Source organism: Hippichthys cyanospilos, chromosome 12 (assembly GCF_059441005.1).
Source record: "Hippichthys cyanospilos isolate Australia breed blue-spotted pipefish chromosome 12, RoL_Hcya_1.0, whole genome shotgun sequence".
NCBI classification, from domain to species: Eukaryota; Metazoa; Chordata; class Actinopteri; order Syngnathiformes; family Syngnathidae; genus Hippichthys; species Hippichthys cyanospilos.
In genome coordinates, this window is record NC_142380.1 from 13,037,118 (window position 1) to 13,058,423 (window position 21,306).

A 21,306-nucleotide genomic window follows, 5' to 3' on the forward strand; every position below is an offset into this window, starting at 1 on the left:
TCCCGGTGTGGAAGTCACCCTTTCTCCTCAAGGCTGAACAAACAAGGCAACTGGCATTTCAAGATGATACCAACCTAAGCGGGATATAGAAACTAAATCCTCCAGCTTCAGGACATATCTGAAGCATCCTTTCCTCATATCAGTAATGCCACATTTCATCCCTACCAGCATATAAACACAACTTGGCTCCCTGCCGTCCTATATTGCTGTTCTTTGGGCTGACAAACCCCCTCGCCCCCACGAGGCTTTCAACCTGTCCGAAACAATTGTCAAGAGACAAAAAAGATGTGACAGCGTTAGTGAGACAAACAAGAAACCTTTAATTTAGACCTTGTATTGAATCACATTGATGCACCAAGTGGCGTAGGCCCACTTACTGCTGCTGTGATAGCTTACTGAGCACGGGTGCAAACGCAATGAAAACACTTCCTAAGTTATCTTTTAAAACATCTTAATACCGCTTTTTAACTTTACATTTTCATACAAATGTTGATTACAAGTAGTGATTAAGGCCTTTATTACAGAAGCCCACTGATTGTAAAGCTAAATTAGATGTTTTATGTAAATTTCCTTCTCAGGCCTTAATTAGGACTGAACGATTAATTGAATTTGCACTATAATAGCAATTTGATGAAACACTTTGCTTAATGGGGCATAAAACACACGTTTCAGTGAAAACTGAACAAAGGCTTTGTAACCTTGGCAACGCAAGATGGCTGCTTTGACCAGTATTGAGAGGCAGTCTGATGTCCAGGATTTTATTTTTTTGACGTGTTGAGAGTGTGCTTTCAAGACATTCATATTTACATTATGGTTCATTTGTCCATCTCTTGGTATCCTATAAAGTACAATACAACTGATATTGCATTGTAAAAGATTAGTCACTTGGGCATTGACAAATACTCAAAAAAATCAAAAAGAAAAAAAAAATGAGGGGAAAAAGACAGCAATTATATTCCAAAAGTTCAGCTTCATTCATAATAATATGCCATAGTTCAAATCCTTCTAAAGTTTGTGACCATGAGTGGTTTGGAGGATGAGGAGGATGAGGATGATGAGGATGAAAAACCCTACAGATACCTACACAAGCCAGTTTGGTACATTTTAGTAAAGCAAAGCATATTTCGTTACAGGCTGGATTATGACAGTTGCCCAAACTGTTACTGCCTTTAATGACATATAATGTAATAATGAACCAATATAAAGGAAAGAAGAATGCAGTTTTGTTTTTTTTGTAATGGACATGCCACATGACAAGCAGAAGAAACAAATGCTGGTTGTTCAGTATGAAGCAATGTCCACAAGTATTTTTGACAAGTGCAAGTTAAAAAGTTTCGCCTCTACACTTGTACAAATGATCTAGAATGATTGGAACCACCTTTTGTCTTCACCAGGAAGAAAGCCTGCTCTGCCATTGACTATACATCCAATGATTTGTCTTCCAAAATGCCTACTATTGCTTACATTAAATCATAGGTCTTAAAATACTTGTGGATCTAACTGTGTATATCTTAAACAACCATCTCAATCAATATCACCATAAGGTGCATTTGAGAATATTTTAGCTGCCAAACTTAGAACAAAAAAAAAGAAGGATTCTGTTATAGGATGGACTTCTTTGGTATATGTTTAATGAACAAATGATGCAGTCACTGAGCAAGATTCATGTCTCGAGCTGTATGTTAAATTCAGCTGTGCTTTGAGATGCGAGGGACTCGCTTTAAGTGTCTGTCATTCAGAGTATTTTCTTTGCTATGACTTCTGAGTATATTCTTCAAATACCGCACGGTATAGTGGCAATGAACGATAGTCCCTTCAGAATAAGCAGCACCTTGGAAAATAAAGCAACTCTCAACAAAAGTTAACTGTCAAACCCAAGATAAATGAAGATTAAAATGTGTATTTAAAATGAGCCAAAAATCACATTGCTTAGCCTTTAGTCTATTATCAAATTGTTAATGCTAAAATGCAATGAGAAAAATAATGTAAAACCTCTTCCAAAACTATATACTTCAAAATTTGCAATATTTTTTTATTTGGAAAGCTCAACCTAATTAAAATAAGATTAAAAATTAAGTTTTAACTGCTCTGGCCGTAAAATTGTTAATGTCGTTTCCAATCATTTCAGTGAGCAACGATGATTTGAGATATGAGTGACTTGTGTTACATCATGATCACGGAATAAAATAAACTCACCAAAAGCAACATTATTAACTTCTGAAAAGATTTTATATCAATTGATGTTACACTATTGCAGAAATATTCAGCTGATATGACACCAATGGTGTATTTTAGAACTAGCTAATATGATCATGAACGATGTTAATATTTATTGTCATCGATCCACTGTTTAGGCCTCTATTTATGACAAAATACTGTAGATGTCACAAAAAAGGAGTTTCACCAAAATGACAGGCTAGCCAGCAATTTTCAGGAGCATGCAAAATGTTCAATATGAAAATAGAACAAACATGATTTTTTTTTTAATCAAAAGAACTTATTGGAGACACTGAAACCATTAAAAAAAAAAAAAAAGAAGTAATAATTGACGCGCAATTTTACCAAAACATGATAGTCGTCAACAGAGCGGTGTGTGGGGACACGGCAATATATTAAAAAAAAAAAGAAAAAAAGATTCAGATTATTACCTTTATATTGGTATTTTTTTTAACCCAAAGGCACTTTATAGTGATATTGATTTGCCTTTTCCCAACCGCATAGTGGTGAGCTGAGCTGAAATGAACTGTACTAGTGCTGAAAAGAGTTGCTTGAGTGAATACGGCACAGCTCCGAAAGACCGTGCAAGGCAGAAAGCGTGAAGTTTCGAAACCCCCTGCTGAACTTCGACAGGGTTAGGTAGAGAACGATCAGGTCAAACTGAGAGGGAGGAAAATGAAAGGAGGCGGCGGGGGTGGGGGGTGGGGTGGGAGGGAGCCATTCAATTCTTCCTCAGCTCAACATCATCGGGTGGGCTTGCTTCCACTTTTCTCTTGCCCACATCTTTCCAGTTGGTGCTCAGGACTGTGCCGTTTGACTCTGTCTGCGCAGGCAAATGGGGAAAAAAAAAAAAACATCACTCCATGCATTGAAATGGAGCCACTATTTCATTAGCAGTCCAGTTATGCAACACCTCTCCGCTTCAAAATGCTTACATACTAAATTAGTTGACGACAGCAGTACTAGCTTTATTCATTAAAAAAAACACACACACACACACACACACACACTTTTGCAGGCTTAACCCGACTCACAAGATTCAGATGACTGACAGTCAGCACTTTACGCTGACGATCTGACTTAAGGGAGAAAAGTTTGTGCACCTCGTGCACAAGAAAATACTTTTTCCACCCCACTACTTGAAAACCACTAATACCAAATTCCTGTTTTAGCTGTCATTACAACATTGGTATATCTTTCACCATCTCGCAAGGGTTTATTAAAGAAACACAATCATCTGTGTTATGAGCAAGTGCAAAGTCCTGCAGCAAATCAGAGTAGTCAAGCAAAAACAAGCCATTAAAAAAAAAAAAAAAAAACAGTGCTAAGGCAAATGCTGCACTGTAACAAGAACTGTCTGCAACAAGGAGCAGTTAGCATCACATGTCAATTGTTTTATATAATCCTAAGACATTGGAAAAAAAAAACCGGCAGTTGAAAAAAAGCCAATTAAAACAAACAACTGTGCTTTTTGCAATGGGAGCTGCTCACTCTCTGGGAGGAATACCTTATCACCTTGTCGTGACCATACTTCTGGAGGAACTTCAAAATAAAAAGTTGTTTGTGTCATACATTACCTGTTATGTTACTTTCTTTTGAAACATCCGACTGGTCAGATGACAACATTTGGCTGTTGACCTGCCGGTCTTACGCTTCCACCGGGTGAAAGGCAGCACAGTGTTCCCATCTATTTCATTGCACTTCTGGCCCAAATCTCATCCAATCACTATAACCTTCTGCCAATAAATGTGTCTGTTCTGCCTGGAACGTTTTAATCTTTCCATTGTGAAATCATTGCCAAATTCAAAATCATTAGGTATCATAGGTCATTATAACCCATATTATGAACATTTATTTTTCAATATATTCGCTATCTAGGGCTAAACATTTGCTTCAGTGTAGAAGAAAAATTGATGCTTAAAAGATGCTTAGAACTTTTCAAATATCCCTCAAAGAACACATGAAATTTTGATGGAAACACGAGGGTGGACTTTGCAACATGTCATTCGTGTGCGATGTGACGTCGCAGTTTTCTAGGTAGGTCATTAATTTGTGCTGTCCATCCATCATACAATGAATATTGTCACATCCATGTATGTACTAATCAAAATACTCGTGCCGTTTGACGAGATTAAATCTTCACCATTTAGTGTTTTCACTACCCTTACTTTGTATCACATGACCTTGATGGTTCTCTTTGGCGGTTCCACTGTATTTTGCCTTGATGTAATTTTACAATACATTTTCATGATTCAGTTTTGTGCTCTTGTAACAGTGCATTACTTTATACTAAAGCCTAAAACATTCTGATGAGACCAGACTCCATTCAAGGAATCATGTTACACTGCAAATTCTCTACTGGCATGGACTAAAAATTATTAATATTTGCGTAAATGAGAAAGGAGCTAACATTATTGGGGATGGGTTGATTTATTTATTTATTTTTCCAACTACTAGTTTGCTACTTGTGGCTCAAGTACCTCCAAAGCACTTGAAGGCCCGCAAGGGCCACGGAATCATACTCACAAAAGACTTATTCATGGCGCGCTTGATTTCGTCCGAGCCATCGGCATAGATTTGCTGGAAGAGCTGGTTAAGCGCCGCGTCACCCTCCAACTTCTCGTTCTTTTCCTCCTCGTTAATGTCCACCACCATCTTGTCCCATTTGCAGCTGTTGTGAGCTGAAGTCGGGTACTGATCTGTTAACAACAGCCGGTTAAGGTGATGTACAATGTTCATCAATTACTGATTTAAAAAAATAAAAATAAACAGTGGTTCTCAACCTCTTTTCAATGATGTACAAAACATCTGTACAAAACATAACAAAAATAGCATACAAGTAGGGCTGAACGATTCATTGCATTTGCAACACACTGTAATCACAATGTGACAAAAGGCAATATCCTAATCGCAAAAGAGCGGTTTAGATGTCTTGATGCTAGCGGAAAAAAGTGGAGGGGAGCGAAGGGGAGGAGAGGGGCAGACAAGGGCGGCAGGCAGACGATATCATTGCTATAACTAACGCTTGCGCTGTAGCTGCATGTATTTTTTTGCCGAGTTTTGTAGAACAAAGTTTTAGCTTTTTTTGCTTCGCAAGGTAAAAAGAAAAAAAAAAAACATAAACAGCAGCAACTTCACTCGCTAAGTTTTGTTTTATAACGTTGATGTAATAAAGTTTGGTGTTTAAGAATGGTGACGGCAAACGGCGACTCTGTAGCTACATGCGGCTCTTTCATCCTTTTATGCTGAGGCTCTGCGAAAACAAACAATGCTTGGCGTAACAAGTGATGCATTTGAATTGCAGTCAGTACAGTTTGCGCGACTGGGCAATTGGACCACACCTAGGACGTGTTTGGAGCGACGAGACACGAGACGCAACGTAGCCAATCAGCTTCAGAAGTAAAACAGAAAATGTAAATATAGTGCGGCCTTTCAGATTAAAAGCGCACATTTCAAAAGGGGACATAACTAAAAATCCATCCATCACCAATTAAAACGCTTGAAGAATAACTTAGTAGAATATCTAGTATTGACTGATTATGGCAATGAAGATATTCCTAAACTAATCAGCTGTACAAGGTTTTGCCAAGGAGTCATTATAACACAATTTAGCAATAAGTTGTTTCATGTTCAATTAAATGTCTTATTTATTTTTCTTTGCTTTCCATTCAGTTGACAGTAATGGAGTAGTTCGCAGAGTACTATGTTTTTTTACGTTTTTATTCCAGGTGCCCTTTCATCGCATATTCACCAAAGTAGTCATTGCAATATTATTTGTACTTGTACTGTTTATTAAAAAAGCTATCAAGTTATGAGTGTCTTTATCTGGTGTTCTCAAACTTTAAAAACCATTGATTCAGATTTGCTGATATTTGCAGAAAATCTCATGCACCCCCCCTTGAAGTGCCTTCACATTACCCCCTTTGAAAAACGCTGCCTCGAGAAATCAGTCAGTTCCGTGCTTTTTAATGCTTGTTTATATGTTAAACTAGGTATGGTCAATGTTTCATTGCAGAGGGATCACATCATTGGATTTCTACAAGCCTGTATTAACAGATGAATTGAAAGGGTGATGCATGTAATCCAGACTCAGATTTGCATAAATAAAGCACTAAATAAGTAGTAGACATATTGGGGGCAAGTGTGTACCCAAAGCAGTGCGATCTCATAATAAGAGATGTCAGCTCTGGCGTAAAAATGTGACAGTAGTAAACACGAGACAATTTTGAGCCGGTTGAAGGCAATGGATAGTCTGATTGCACCCTTCCGACTTTTCCATCTGTGCACATGCTTGCATAAGCGATTAATCCTTTGGGCAATAAAACGTGGGATAAAATACCAAGTCATATTAAGTCATCAGAACTCTCCTTTTTGTCCACGTTTTAGCCGTCATACTAAGAAAAGACTGTAGGAGAGCTGGACTGCCCACTTTCATTTTAGTTCAGAAAAAGACTTTTGGAGAGAAGGAGGGCGCGGGAGCAAGAGAGAGAAAATGAAGAGGAGGGTTAAGTTAGGAGAAGCTGCCAAGAAAGAAAAGTCAGTAGAGGTGGCACAAATGCAAAAACTATGGACTGACTTGGATTGAAGTGTTTGATGTTGGATTCCTGTCCCTCTCCCTCGAGCTTCTCCCATCTGATGGCATCTGTCTTCTTCATCTTCATCTCCACCTGACAGATGAGGGGCGGTGAGGGGAGGGGTTTGACAAGGGAATGGGAGGGGGGACGAAGAAGGGAGATAACAATGTGTAACAAAATGTTTTTCTTTGGTGCGTGGGGACCAAAATAACACTTCTATTAGAGCGACGTCTCGAAGATACATGACATCTGATCATTATTGAGGCCAGAGAGTGTCTCTGTTCTGAGCCACCGTCGACGCGGGCTTAGTGTGGGTATGCATTTGTGCGTGCGTGTGTGAGAGAGAAAGAGAAAGAGTGAGCGAGGGGGAGAATGAGAGCGAGAACGACACATCGGGGATATGCGGGGGCACAGCTCAATCTCGTACCACACTGACAGACATACTGCACTAACGAGATGCCTGTCAGCCAGAGGGCTAGTGTGAGAGATGGAATGAGCAGTATGTGTGTGTGTGTGTGTGTGTATGGGGGCATTATAGAGCATCTGATCCAAATCATTACACCAGGAAAACATAAGAGAGGAAGAAAACAATGCAGCAAGCCCTTGCATGGACATGCATTTAATGTTAAGCTGCTCTGACAGGACACGTACCAGTGAACACGCAAGCAAGCTAAAGTCCATTGTAACCCCCTCACCCCACACTCCTCGCCACACCATTGCCACCACCCATTAATGACGTGTGTGTCTAATTTGTGCATCTCTGTGCTTGTGCAAAGCAGCGTTGGTTAAGTCAGTGCAATTAGGGAACATTTCTGCTCTGCTGGGCAATGTGCTGTTTCATTTATGAGGGTGCCAGGATTTCAGATGGAACCGGAGGTGAACAAGTAGTGAAGAGGAGGCAGAGTGGCAGAGTGCACAGAAAAAAAAAAAACGACTGCTGCTACCTGACTAATTACCTTGGAGTGTGGCTTTGGTTTGGGTCCATCTAAGGCTCTCAATTTAATATATCAATAAGCAAAACATAACACTTGGGTTCACCAAGTATCACCAGGGCTGTCGGAAGCTGTAGCCTATTTCAGCTTCATTTTTTGAGAGGTCCAGTGAACCCTGAACTGGACTTATATATGGGTTAGCTGAATTAATAAAAGTTTTATGGTCATTTTGATTTTCAGCGTATCTGTTTAAACGAAAAAAAATGTCATATGTGAAAGTCCCGATGTTGGCTTGAACAGAACGCATGTGTCTTTCTGCTCTCCCCGAGTGTGTTTAAAGATGTTTGATTCATTGTACTGTAAAAGTAAAAAAGGAAAAAAAAAATCACATTAAATACATACTTCATTTTAAAAACATAGCTAACACTAAAGGCAAAGTCAAATCCTGATGACATACTGCGAATGTGCTCACCACTGGACACACTTATTACCGGTAGTCATACAAATAGAATCTTGTGGAATTCTGGTGTGCATGCCTTTAGGTCCGTAGTGTGTTATAGGTAGAATCTATTGACGTTAAAAAATTAGACGATCAAAAAAGACAGTTGTAGTTACTTGTTGCTTATTGTTTGGGCTCTCACAGTGGTTGGTTGAAGGTTTTAAAAGACCTACAAAAATAGCTCTACTAATCCTTTTCACTCTGTAATGCTGTTCTCCATTGTAATGTCTAATCTTACAAATATATTAATAACATAACCTTCATGGCTCGGCAAAAATCATCACGTGGTTGAGAGCCGATTTGTGCCTTAACAGGTTGGTCAACGGCCATAAATCACAACAAGTAACAACAAGTGTATAAGAGCATGTTTATATCAGATTTATTTATTTATTTATTTATTTTTTAAAAAGCCTGTTGCCCATTCGAGAAAACTAGCCCATCTGAATATGACACAACTAAAATGAATAACAATTAATATGGAAAAGGCCAGCAAAGGTTACCGGTGACACCAGGGCCTTAAATATTTCTGTAGTGCTAAATGTGGTGGACTTAATGTGTGTGCGTGTCCGAGTGCGTGCTCCTGGGCCATACAACATTAATCTGCTGCCACATCTGCGTTTCCTGGCTTTTAACGACATGGCAGGCCTGGCGCTGTGCGCGTTTCCGTGTGTGCGACAGGCAAAGCGACGGAATGTAAAGCGATGTGACAGCAGAACCAAAGGAGGGCCACCACCATCAGGACCTCAGGGGCCACACACACCCCACAACCAACCATAGACACACACACACAAACACACATAGACACAAAGACACATGGACACACACACGCTATTTACAGAGCTGCACGGGGGTCTCATGTCACTTGTCAAATGCCCCCCTCCCCAAGCATTTTTTTTTTTTTTAATTTGGATCCCTGCGTACTTCAAAAGCTATGGCTAGAACGACATTTTAATAAAATTATTTGATATTTTTGTCACAGATGGGCAAGAATATTAAAGGTGAAAGACAAAACATCAGCTATTAGTTATTTACGGAAACGTTTGGAAACAAATTGACAAATAAAACAGTCAACGTTGTTTGTGTGTCTGTGTGCGCGCATATCAGCCGTCTGTTCTGATCAAATACTCTGGGGTGTAATTGGCTCCCTGTTGTAGCGGTGACCCCTGCGGTTGGAATGTCTGTCGTGGTGGTGGACAGGAAGAGGTCACACTGACAATAATGTGCGACCAATGGCACACACTTGCAATGGGAAAGCTGTCAAAAGATTACTGTTTAGCATCTAAATTTTCAAGCCTGCAAGTAACCCCCCCCCCCCCACACACACACACACACACACACATTCCAATGATCTCTCCGCCAGTAAAATAAATGCATAGAATAGCTGCAGAATATTAAAATGAGACTTTGAGTGTACCCTAAGTTGAGGGGCTTTCTCACATTTTCGTGCAAGTGCCCACACATCATCTATTGACTTTAAGTCATTTGGGGATTTGTTTACCAATGAGAGCTGTGTGTGCATACCTGAGGTCCATGTCTACTACAGGAGCCCATAGGACCAAGCACACAACCAGGTCTTTGTGGGAAAGCGGCAGAGTGTGTGTTTGTAGCTGTGACCGACAGCAGTTAAGACAAGCCAGTGTGTGCATGTCGTAAGGAACCTCGGAGACTAACGGAAGAAAACGTCAAAAGATGGCACAGAAGGAATTACAAAAAGAAGCACAAGTGAAGATGTATAAGAGGCTGCCTAAAATCACTGTAGTGTTTCATAGACTGGCCCTTATTTAAGTTGCAGCGGACGTGCAGTGTCCACTGTTGCCATGGAAAAGCCAGGGTGCTTTTCATGTGCAGGTTAGCCTCGACTCAGCACTCTGTAGCACGTAGAGACAATGTGCACAAAGGAAGAGAAAGTTCTGTGCGGCTAATTATTGAATTCTTGAGGAGAGTCTCACAATTCTACGCTTCGCTCACTTTCTTCTCTTCGAACTTTGTGAGAAGTAGCTTTAAAAAAATTCCGGGCTCATATTTTTCCCCACTTTTTCAAAAAGCTAGTGTGGCACAAAAATAGAACTGTGCATCACAGGTTAAAAAAAACAAAACAAAAAACAAAAACAAAACACAACCATTGTCAGTTGGCCTGAAGATTCATTGAAAAAAGAAAAAGTTAAATCACACAGGCTTTATTCCTATAGCTGTATATTCAGCAGGGAGGCACAATAATGTTCATTGTGACAATATTGTTTTGTATGTACAAGTACAGAACACCGGCCTGGACCAAGGCCAATCGAGCTCAATGGCCATTAAGAGACAAGTCCTCCAATCTATCGTATGCCCACAAGTACAGTGCATGTAGCATGCAGTGAAACAGCTGTGAATCACATGCACATGATGCTATGGCTATCTTAATTAGGAGAATTTTGAACCACAATGGCTAAAAGTTTCATGACCCAGTGCCAACTCTGAAAATACACCTACAAAATGCCACAAAAAGAACCTCGAGTCCTTACACTCAGGATAAATCTGACAGTGGGCAAAAGTCTGAATCTGCACAGTCATTAGCACACATCAAACTGTAATACCCACTAATTAGTTGATAGTTTTAAAACTGTGCCCTTCGCCCTCATTAGGCCTGTAATCACTTTTTAAGTGCTGAGGAACTGAGGAAATGAATATAGCCTGAATGACTGCATGAACAGGACAGAGGATTTGGGTGTATACGAGTGAATCCCCGACCTCATTGTGTACAGTCAGAGAGGATTTGCCCAGTTCTTCTTCTTCAGAGAGCTTTACTGGCATTAAGGAACTACGGGCAGCGGCAGTGTTAATGTATTGGTTTTTTTTTTTCAAATACAGTTTTAAATAAACATGTTTCAAGAGATGTTCTGATCAATCAGTCATATTGATATAAACGTTGATATCGTGAAAAAAAAAAAAAAACATTGGTGAAAACAGCCCTTGATGGTACAGCACAGGCCAAACAATAGCATACCTTAGAGGTGAGGATTCGGAAGCTGCTTTGTTGTGGGACAATAGGATGCAAAAGATGGAGGTTGAGGTTGTAGTTTTCCCCGGATGCAAGCCTTATTGAGGCTGAGAGCTGCAGAAACCACATGGATGTCAGGTTATTAGTCCTCAAAGGTCTGACAGTAAGCAAATAGTTAAAACATACACCAATCTATAATAATCAGAACAACTTTTAGCATACGGTACAGAAAAGAAAAATGTAATGTTTTATGGATGGTGTTAAATTCTTCAAAATGCTAAACACACTGGAGACGTTTGTATGTTCCCAAGAACAAACATCGGATTTGGTTAGCACGAGGGTCAGAAATCTGCTGCTGTCCCCTTTAGCTACAGTAGGATTGGAGACGATGGAGGGTCAGACAGCTCCTAACAGCCTGTCACTCATTGGGAGTGGATGGGTAGCTTGTTTGCTTGCAGCGATACAACCTCGGCACTGTCCCAAATACCCATACTTATCACAAGCCAAACGGTTGCCTGCATTTAGAACATATTACTAGAAACTTGACAAGTATGAAATTCTGGCTGTAGTGTGGCTCAACAAACAATGCTGAAAACACAGCGGATCGCTAAGAGCTGAAAACACAGTAGCCATGATTCAATCAGGTCTAAATAAATCCAACAAAGAATTCATCTGGGACAAAAGCTTAGACAGTAAGCTGGTCGCTTTTGGCAATTCTTAAAACAAATCAGAGCCTTAATATTCATTGCATCAAGAATTCTTGTGCTGTCTGTAGGTATATTGGCTGCGGCACACTCATCCACCAGGGAAAAGAATTGGAACTCTTGCCTTTCATCTTTAATTTCCTTTGTACATAGTGACCCAATAAAACCGCAAATGTATCTGCCTTCACACAAGAGGGAGCTTATACAGATGTGACTCATATGATATGGAAGAAGCATTTCTTGGGGGTAAACTCCATTTGTTATTCTCAAATTGTACGAAAAAAAGAAAGTTGTTCCCCGGGGTGCCCTGCAGTCAGCCCGCTGAGAGACAGGAAGAGTAGAAATACAGGGGAAAGAAAGCCTGTTGTCCCTGGAGGCAGGGGCGCAGCGGGACTGTTCAGAGATCAGTTGCACCTTCTATCTTCAGGCAATTAGGAGGTTGCGCAATGTGGAGAGGGCACGTAAATTGTTCTTAGATCTATACTTTGGGGGCAGCGTTAACAAGACGTATCGAGAAGCACAGTTGGCATGTGAGGAATATGTAGTAGTGTTTGAGTCACGGACAGGGCAAAGTCATAATTTCTGACAGTTCAGCCTGAACGACAACAGCATTAGATGCAGCAATTAAAAGAGATCAAATGCCCAAGATATTTAATGAAGGCAAGCATACCTCTTTTTCCATGAAGTTGACACACACCCCTTCTTTGGGTACATTTTTTGCCATAACAGAGATAATGACATGAGATTCTGTTTGGTACCAGTCATGTCTGCAAAAGACACATAAGAATATTCACAAAAACATTCAAACCGGCTCTATTAGGGGAAAAAAAAAAGGTTGGGGGGGATCAATCTTGCAATATATTGTTGGACTCTCAAGGGTACGGTAGGAGACTGGTTAGTAAGGGTGGGAATCTTTGACTTTCATGATTCAATTCTTAATTAGGGGTATTCGATTCGGAATCTATTTTTGATTCAAAACAATTCGATCCAATTTAATCAAAAATAATTTCTGCTTTAATCTACATATTTGCAAAGAATCATCATACTACCTGAGTAGTATCAGAGGGAGACTGTGTATATATATTTTTTTGCATTTCGTAAGTTTTGATTTGTAAGGAACATGCCTTTTTGCACAAAAATAGCATTTGGACAGTTACTCATTTTTCTTGAAAGATGAAAAAATAGAACAAGAAACATTGCCATTTTACAGGAAATTGCAGTTTTAAAATACGTGAAAAAGTGTTGCCCAAATGAAAAATATTCATATCTTGTTAGTCATAAATGCACTGAGAAATATTAAAATGTTTTTCAAGCAGCTAAAGGGAGAGTATGAGCAAAGCATAAAACGTGTGCCAGTTTATTCTTCTGAGCATATTGGGAGCATTATCAGTTGAAATTCAAACATATTATTTAGTACAGTATAGAGTATTTCCTGGGTGGCTCGGTGGCAGTGGTTAGCACGCCCGCCTCACAGTTACCACAGTTTAATTCTAGCTGCCTTTCTGTGTTCATCTAGCAAATAGAAGTCTTCCTACTAAAACAGACTGTATTTTAGTATAAAGGTGGCAGAAATATTTATCATAGCTTCAACTGAAATCAATAATTGATAAACTGACAGTAAATATTGATATTTTATGACAAAACACCAACGCAATGCAATTAATTCACCTTGTTGTCATCATCCATAAAGAAGAACAAATTCAAGAACGGCGGAACATAGGAAGACAAATGACTGAAATAAGAAATGAAAGGCGACTGGCTTTTATGAGACAGATGACAGAAGAACATTAGACAAAAACATACAATCTGCAAGATCTCGTTTAAAAAAGTGAAATATAACAGTGAAACTAGGAATCTGCAAAGCCTCCTTGTTCGCTATGACAGTGAACTTCTCTTCTCGCAGGTATTGCTTTTAAAGCTAAGTTCCTTTGGGCTGCCAATATTATAAACCATCATAAGTCTGATGCCAAATTAAAACCGTCTTCTTTCTAATTTAAAGCATGGCAGCAAAACTGGAACTGCCACCGTAACTTTGACAAAACAATTGTTCACTGTGCAAGAGGAGTGAACACTTTGAATAATTGCAATGTAGTTTTGTCATCTGTTAGAAGTTCAAGTTTTATTGTTCATTTAATATTTTCCATTTTGAAAAACAAAAGAGTGTATCCCTTCAAAAGTGAAAACTATTTTGTGAATATTTGTAATTGACTTCAAATTGAGCCATTAATGTATCAAGTTATGTAGAGATGTATTGAGAAATTATACTGTTTTAATCTAATGTGATTTATTTTTTTTTTAAAACACCAGATTTTCACAGGCAATATAACACAATGGCATTCCCTAAAAATGCAATTTTTCACCACACAAAATGCGGCCTGTCTGCAGCGTTTTAGCCACTTTTCATAATCCTTGCTAAATGGTACTAAAGTTGAAGTGGGCTTTCCAATCAGACTTTGTATTTTGACAGAACTTATTTCTTGGAAAAACTGCCATGTTGCTGCATTTATATACAAAGTATTCTGATCAATATTACATTTGCAGAGTAAAAAATAAGGGGGATTAAGGTGCTTTACGGTTATGGCTAATTTGTTTACTGGGTTTGGTCACATAACGTTTGCAATGCGCACTCCAGGGTATTTTGACGTAAATTTCAGTCGACAGCACGGTGCTGCATAAAATGTCAGCATCATTGGATGCCTGAAAACGGGAGGATTAACTACCTTGATTCCTATTTCATGACCGCAATATTAATCAGAATACCGTGTTGAGACTAGAGATGGCACAAAGACCATCACAATGAAAAATTCCGACTTGACTTCTGCTTTACAGGTACAGCAACAATATAAGATGTTTAAAATGACATGATTGTGTTTTGGCAACATAGGATTGGGGCTGTATTTACAGATTCAACTGTTAATATGGGCAGCTCTTTATGGTTATTCTATTTGTAAATCTCGTTCGACAAATTGAAATGGCACAGGGGCTTATTAAAACACAATGTGATGATCAACACACAAAATGAAACCAAATCCAAAAAAGTGGTACTTACTTCACGTGTGGCACTGCTGATATTTGCTGCATCACGTACCCCCAAAGATGAAATTATATTGAAAGAGAACAACAGAGTGATGAGCAAAAAACAAAGTGCAATGTTAAAAGAAAAAACATATGATAACGAGCTTTGAGGGGCTGCTGTACAGACAGCAATTGTTATTGATGCAGTGGACAACTACTCCCCCAGGTGGCCATGCACAGAGACTCACCGTGTTAACGCTGCTGTAGTGCATCTTTTCTGCAAGACCAAAAAAAAAAAGAGCAAGGTTTAAATCTTTGAAGCCTGATTTTGCACATTGACTTTTTCCAGTAGGAAGACGATGACAGGTTAAAAATGCAGAACAGAGACATTTGTCCCCAGTCTGTTAACTGGACCAACCATGCACAATAAACTGCTCGTGAGCATTAGCACGGCTGATCCCATCTCATTCATTCAAACATTCACTGAAATGAACATACAGAAAGAATACTGTGTGAATACTGACTTTAAAGAGGAATGAGACGATAAGAAAAATGTTATATTGTATTAATCAGGTGATCATAGATGAAGGTGGGTTAGTTATCTTGGCTGGCTTATGAAGGGGATCAGTCTATTTGAGGATGATGAATCACACACTCAACTGGGTAATTTGTCAAAAACTGTTTACCCGAGAATGGTCCTGAAAACATGATACATGCCTGTAATGATGCTATCCCATAATGGTGTTAAAGATGGAGAGGAAAAAGGGAACTTTCTTCCACTGCGTTTAGGATTGCAACAAAGGCCAACAATTCTGGCAGGAGGCCGAACATGCTTTAGAAACCATATTGAATGTAAAACAAGCTCTGTAACCTAGAATGTTCATTAAGCTGCCTTGCTGTCAAGTCCTTACAGTAACCATTTCACCGGCTATAGTGTAATGGCCATCTAACTCTAAAACAAATTATTGATTGAATTTGTCCACAACTTTTCCCAAGGAGATAACTTACATCATATGAGGGAGATTGTCACTCAAAACAGTGTGGGGTGCATTTATGTTATATGGAGGGTGTGTGTGTGTGTGTGTGTGTGTGTGTGTGTGTGTGAGCTAATCTCAGCATAAGGTATTTTGTGCTCTAAATAACCTAATACCTTAAATCATAAACTTTAACATACTGTAGATAATACTCACCACTCAACATTTCCTCACATCGCTTGATCCAAATATCAAATGATTTGTTGGAAACTGTCAAACACAAAAACAAAAGACTCAATTTTCTTAAAGAAACTTACACCAGGCAAGCCATACAAGCTTGTATGTTTGACTTATACGGCATACAATAATAATAAATAATCTACTACAAAAATAAACTTCATTTATTAGTAATTATATATATATATATATATATATATATATATATATATATATATATATATATATATATATATATATAAGGTTGAATGAGTGCAAACAATACCCACCATCCAGTTGGTGTCCCTGACTGAATGCTGCATAGGCCGACTCATAGTGCTTCAGATGGTACTCTGCTATTCTGAATGTATAGAAAAATGAAAAAGAAAAGGCTGGTATTTTCTTTCTAATTCAAAGAGTTCAAATGATCCACGCGAATAAAGGGTTTACACGGAATAAGGTCCTTAAAACTACATTTACAATGAACAATGCAAGAGGATTACCATAATTTCACAACTACAAAGCGCAGCAGATTTACAGCTGCAGCAACTAAATTTAGCCATTAAAAAAAAAACAAAAAAAACACACATATTGGCTGCTTCACTTTATTGGCCGCGGGCCTTCACATTGTAACATGGTAAATTTGCAAACAAAGGTGTCACACTGATGGGATTAAAAAATTTTTTTTATTACATTAATCGCCGGTAAACATTTTTCCCCCTCAATACAGGCAGCTAGTTAAAAAGCAGTCTTCCAGAAAAGTAATTGATTACTGTGTCCAACCTGCACATGTTCAGTCTTCCACTAATTTTGGACTATTATCTGGACCCATCCAATCTTAACATACCTAACCCTAACATACGGGAAATCCTAAAGGACAATCTTACAAGAAATAAGATGGTCAGGCAATTGACATGCTTGGTCAGGAAGAAGCAAAGTGGAGACAATAACATCACGATTGTCTTAGTGTGAATCCAGCCTTAATTAAACTGTTAAGACAATTACAACTACAGATCATGCTAAATTGATGAATGAATGCCATTGGTTATGAACAAAGTAGCATTCTGTCATTTGGAAACAATGATAGTATTATTGAATAAAGCAGAAAACCGGCTGCAAAATGTACATGTGCCATATGGGAGATGCAATGATTATTTAAATACTGGCTGAGGTCACTATGATGCAGTGATTACTTGATAATTCTACACTGGCTAAAGCCAGTCTATATATTTATGATTAATATAGCAATACATTTTCAACAATTCTATTTTTAATATTAAACACCACACTGTACACACCCTGCTCGAATGTAGGCAAGGGAAAGAGTTGGATTCAGCTGCTGCACTCTCTTTGCATCATTAACAGCACCTGTAAAAACATGATTCAAGTTATGCTGCTTTGATAGTTTTTTTTTCTTTTCTTAAATAAATGTAGTACTACCCAAAGGAAAATGACAAGAAATATGACAACTGCTCAGCAAAAACTCACATCAAAGTATACTTAATATGGAAAGGACGAGATAGCTTACGCCAAGATCTTAGCAAGAATAATTTGCCACAAAATGTCTCGTCCCTGTACAGCATGAGAGCAATTTTAATATACATGTTTTCCCCTTGTTAGGCAAGTGGTATAATAGAATACACAGGGGACTATTGCACAGGGCAGTTAAAACACACCACCAAATGTGGTAAGAAGGCCAGTCAACGCTTCAAAATGAGCCTTAGCATACTAAATAATATATGGACACAGACACATATGCACGCTATTATTTTGAAGATTTTCTCTGAAGCGTGTGGTGATAATGATTAGCCTGAGTCTTTCTAGGGCAAAAACTTGCTCCTCCTGTTTATATTTTAAATTTGCATACTAGATTGTTAATTTTCCAGCATTCCAAACTCCAAAAAATAAATTGTTTTGAAAATATTATGAAAACTAGAACATTTAGAGCAGGCGACAGTTTATATTACAAATTTTGCAAAAATCTCGTCTGATCTCATAAGACATCTAATCTTGTAGGATTTTGTGTCATTTCCGTTCCCCAATACATTGGTTTTATTGTTAATGTTATTATTACTACATTAATTATTTATTTATTGTTGTAGGAAGCCAATATTCTCACTATTCTACGATGTCTAAATTCCTGAAAGAAACATTCAGACTTACAGCTGTAGTTTTTGAGAAGAATGTAAGCATAGGCACGCTGACAGAGCCACTCCGTGTTGTCAGACTCTCCTTGCAAGGCCTCGTTCAGTGCCTTCAAAGACAAATTAATCAAATTAGCGATGCTCAAAGAGAATAGAGTTTATTTCTAAAATGCTGGATGACTTCAAGTAAGGTGATATATCAATGCCACAAGTATAATTACTATGAATAAATAATCTTCAAACTTTATGTTTGGCATGTTTGAGAAGAACCCGTGATTTTTGTTTCTTTTGTTTCTGTTTTAAATCAATTTGTCTTGTGTTGTACCAGCCCAATGCCAGTTAGCGTTACGAAACTACCTGAAGTGGATTTGCCCTGTTGTGCCAGTGATGGCTTCTCAACAACTGCCACATTTAAACAGCCCTTTGCTGCAGAATCTGACTGAGCTAAAGCTATCACAAACTATAAACCATAATTTAGGTCAGGCTGATATGACACTAAAACCAAAATCTCATTATTTTTCTAGTAATTCCGCACCATAACAAATTGAATCGATTTTAATACTCCTCAACCAAACAAACATTTATTTAAAGAAGGTTTAACCAATTAAAAAAGTAAAATCTGTGCAAAATGGTCAAATAACAATAATGTACACCAATGTTCATTCAGTTTTTTAAGTAAAGTCAACATTCATAGATTGTGCATGAACATGACTCTTAAGAGCTTGTGCATAGTTTGCTTAAATGCCACAATTAACCAGTAACTATTGTAAATATGTCCAGTACTTTGACACTTCTGCAAAACCTCAATTTCATGTTGTAGCTCATATTCAAAATGACAAATTCATTGAATTGATTACATTTGATTAGATTTAGGGCAGCTTAGTGTATGAATTAGCCTGCTGCTAAATAGTTGAACGATGCACTGTGACCCCATATGCAGCAAGATCATGTTGTAGCTCTTTGGAGCTGGTTTGTGGGTTGAGTTTGATTGTTCTCACCATCTTTTGCCTCTGCTTATCTGACATTTTTCTTGGCCTGCCACACATTTCTACACTGTCTTCCTCACAGTGGAAACTGATAGCTGAAATCTTTGAGCAAGCTTTATGTACCCTTCCCCTTAAACATGTTGAACAAACTGTGTTTTCAAGTCATTTGACAATTGTTTAGAGGCTCCCATTTTGCCACCCATCAGAGAAGATGCAAAGAGGAGAACAACTTCCAACTGGGCACTTTAAACCTACTGTATATGGCACAATGTTGTTTTCAGGAAAAAAAAAAAAAAACTGAAGAAACTCTAAAGGCTTAGTGTGTATTTGAGCAAACTAAAAAACAAAGAGTTCTTCCGAGATCGTGGGATTTACAGTAGGCCAGATCGCTAATGCACCCATTCACACAAATTCAGTATAGAACAAGCACTGGAAAGTAGAGGTTGCATTACACTGTTGCTCCAGCCTACCCGCTCAATAGCAGATGTTCCACTTTGTATGTGGTTCACTATAGTTGAAGTAAGTGTGAAAGAAAATGATTCAGGAAATAGATATTGTTCTAAAGACTGTGTGAATTAGAATTGATGCTAACAAAAACAAGTCTAAGGGTCCGAATTTAAGTATGTTACGTAAAAGCAATTTGTTTTATTATACCAAAAATATGTAATCTTATTGATACAATTCCTGCACTCAACAATTTTTTTTAGCAAAAAATATGTTTTTCTCATTAAAAAAAAAACAACAACACTATTAATACCCCAGTTACAAAACAGGCATGCTTTGCATTTTTCTTTTTCAGTGATGAGGACACAGACTAGAGTTTAAATAACCCTCCATGATTTAAAAGAAGGTAACATGCTTTATATTGTACTTTAAATGTATGCTCAAATTATAAAAGCAGACATATTTAGATTGAGTTGAATGTTTTATATATATATATATATTTAAACTTGCAAGTGTTTTATATAAACTAAAGGAAAACAGTAATTGATCGGATGCACTCCTAGTTTGCGTTTGAAAGTTTTGGATTGTTTTTTTACAAGAATTGAGTCTATATTTGATTTTGATTTGCTAAGATTTTATATACTGCATACGTTTTTTAATCTGGTATTGTGTTAACCATTAGGCTCTTGAATTTTATAGAGAAATTACTTAACCGGAAACCTTCTTGAAATACCTACGTTTAAACTATGTGCCATGTAAAAAAAATGTACAAACTTAAAACTTTTCTTTTGGTTTTACACGCTTAGTATAACAATTTGCGCATCACATGTTACCATGGCGATGTGACGTAACCCACTTGAAGCAAATCTCACTGTAGCTATAATTACCCCCACGAAATCTTAAAATTAACACAGAAAGGATCCTTAACAGATGAAGGTCGATTAATCACGCAAAATAATTAATGGACAAAACAACACTGGAAGGGTGCAAGGTAACCTTCCCTAACTAAGCTAGCTCGTGACAATCAAAGCCAAAGCTAATACTAGCCTCCACGCAACCACGTTTTCTCAAGCTAGAAGCGCCTAATAATAAACCCCTTAGTCTTACAACGAACAAATGCATATCAAAGATATGATACAAGTGTTTAAAATTAGTTCAGGACGAGCAAATGTTTACCTCGAGAGCTTTCTGTGGGTCTTCGTCAATGAGGCTGTCAGGGAAACGGCTAAACCAGAGAGAAATAAAATAATTTTATGAAATAAATAGTGTGACGCGCAAAAAAACTGTAAGCAGATAAATGTTAAATCATAATTGTTCAAATTAAAATTCAACTTACTGTTCAGTCGCCATTGCTTTGCTGCTAGCTGTACAGATACAGCAATATTGTTGCCAGCAGGAGCTTTAGTGACACAGTACTTCCGCTGAAATTGCTAGAAGCCGGAAGTGAGTTATTTTCCCCTTCGAGAACGGCTGGCATGATTCCTTTAAACATGGATGTACACAGTATTGCGAAAGTTATGGGTCATTCCAGAATAAGAGGACATTTTGGTTTTAAAATTCTTGAAACGTAAACGTTCACTTTTCTGATTGTCTGCTTCATATTCATTGGTAGTAGGTAATC

General features: G+C 38.1%; 1 protein-coding gene across 1 annotated transcript; it reads right to left on the reverse strand.

The window, feature by feature from the left end:
* Positions 1-744: 744 nt before the first annotated feature.
* On the reverse strand, positions 745-21,117 carry sugt1 (SGT1 homolog, MIS12 kinetochore complex assembly cochaperone). The gene is made up of 13 exons (XM_088429516.1): positions 21,022-21,117; positions 20,862-20,910; positions 18,275-18,365; positions 17,410-17,479; positions 16,402-16,472; positions 16,112-16,165; positions 15,170-15,198; positions 14,956-14,981; positions 12,577-12,673; positions 11,209-11,316; positions 6,794-6,884; positions 4,744-4,916; positions 745-3,040 (listed from the first exon to the last, which is right to left on the reverse strand). Exons 1-13 carry the CDS (start codon positions 21,033-21,035, stop codon positions 2,939-2,941), a joined length of 975 nt encoding a protein of 324 aa, XP_088285642.1. The 5' UTR covers positions 21,036-21,117; the 3' UTR covers positions 745-2,938.
* Positions 21,118-21,306: the final 189 nt, after the last annotated feature.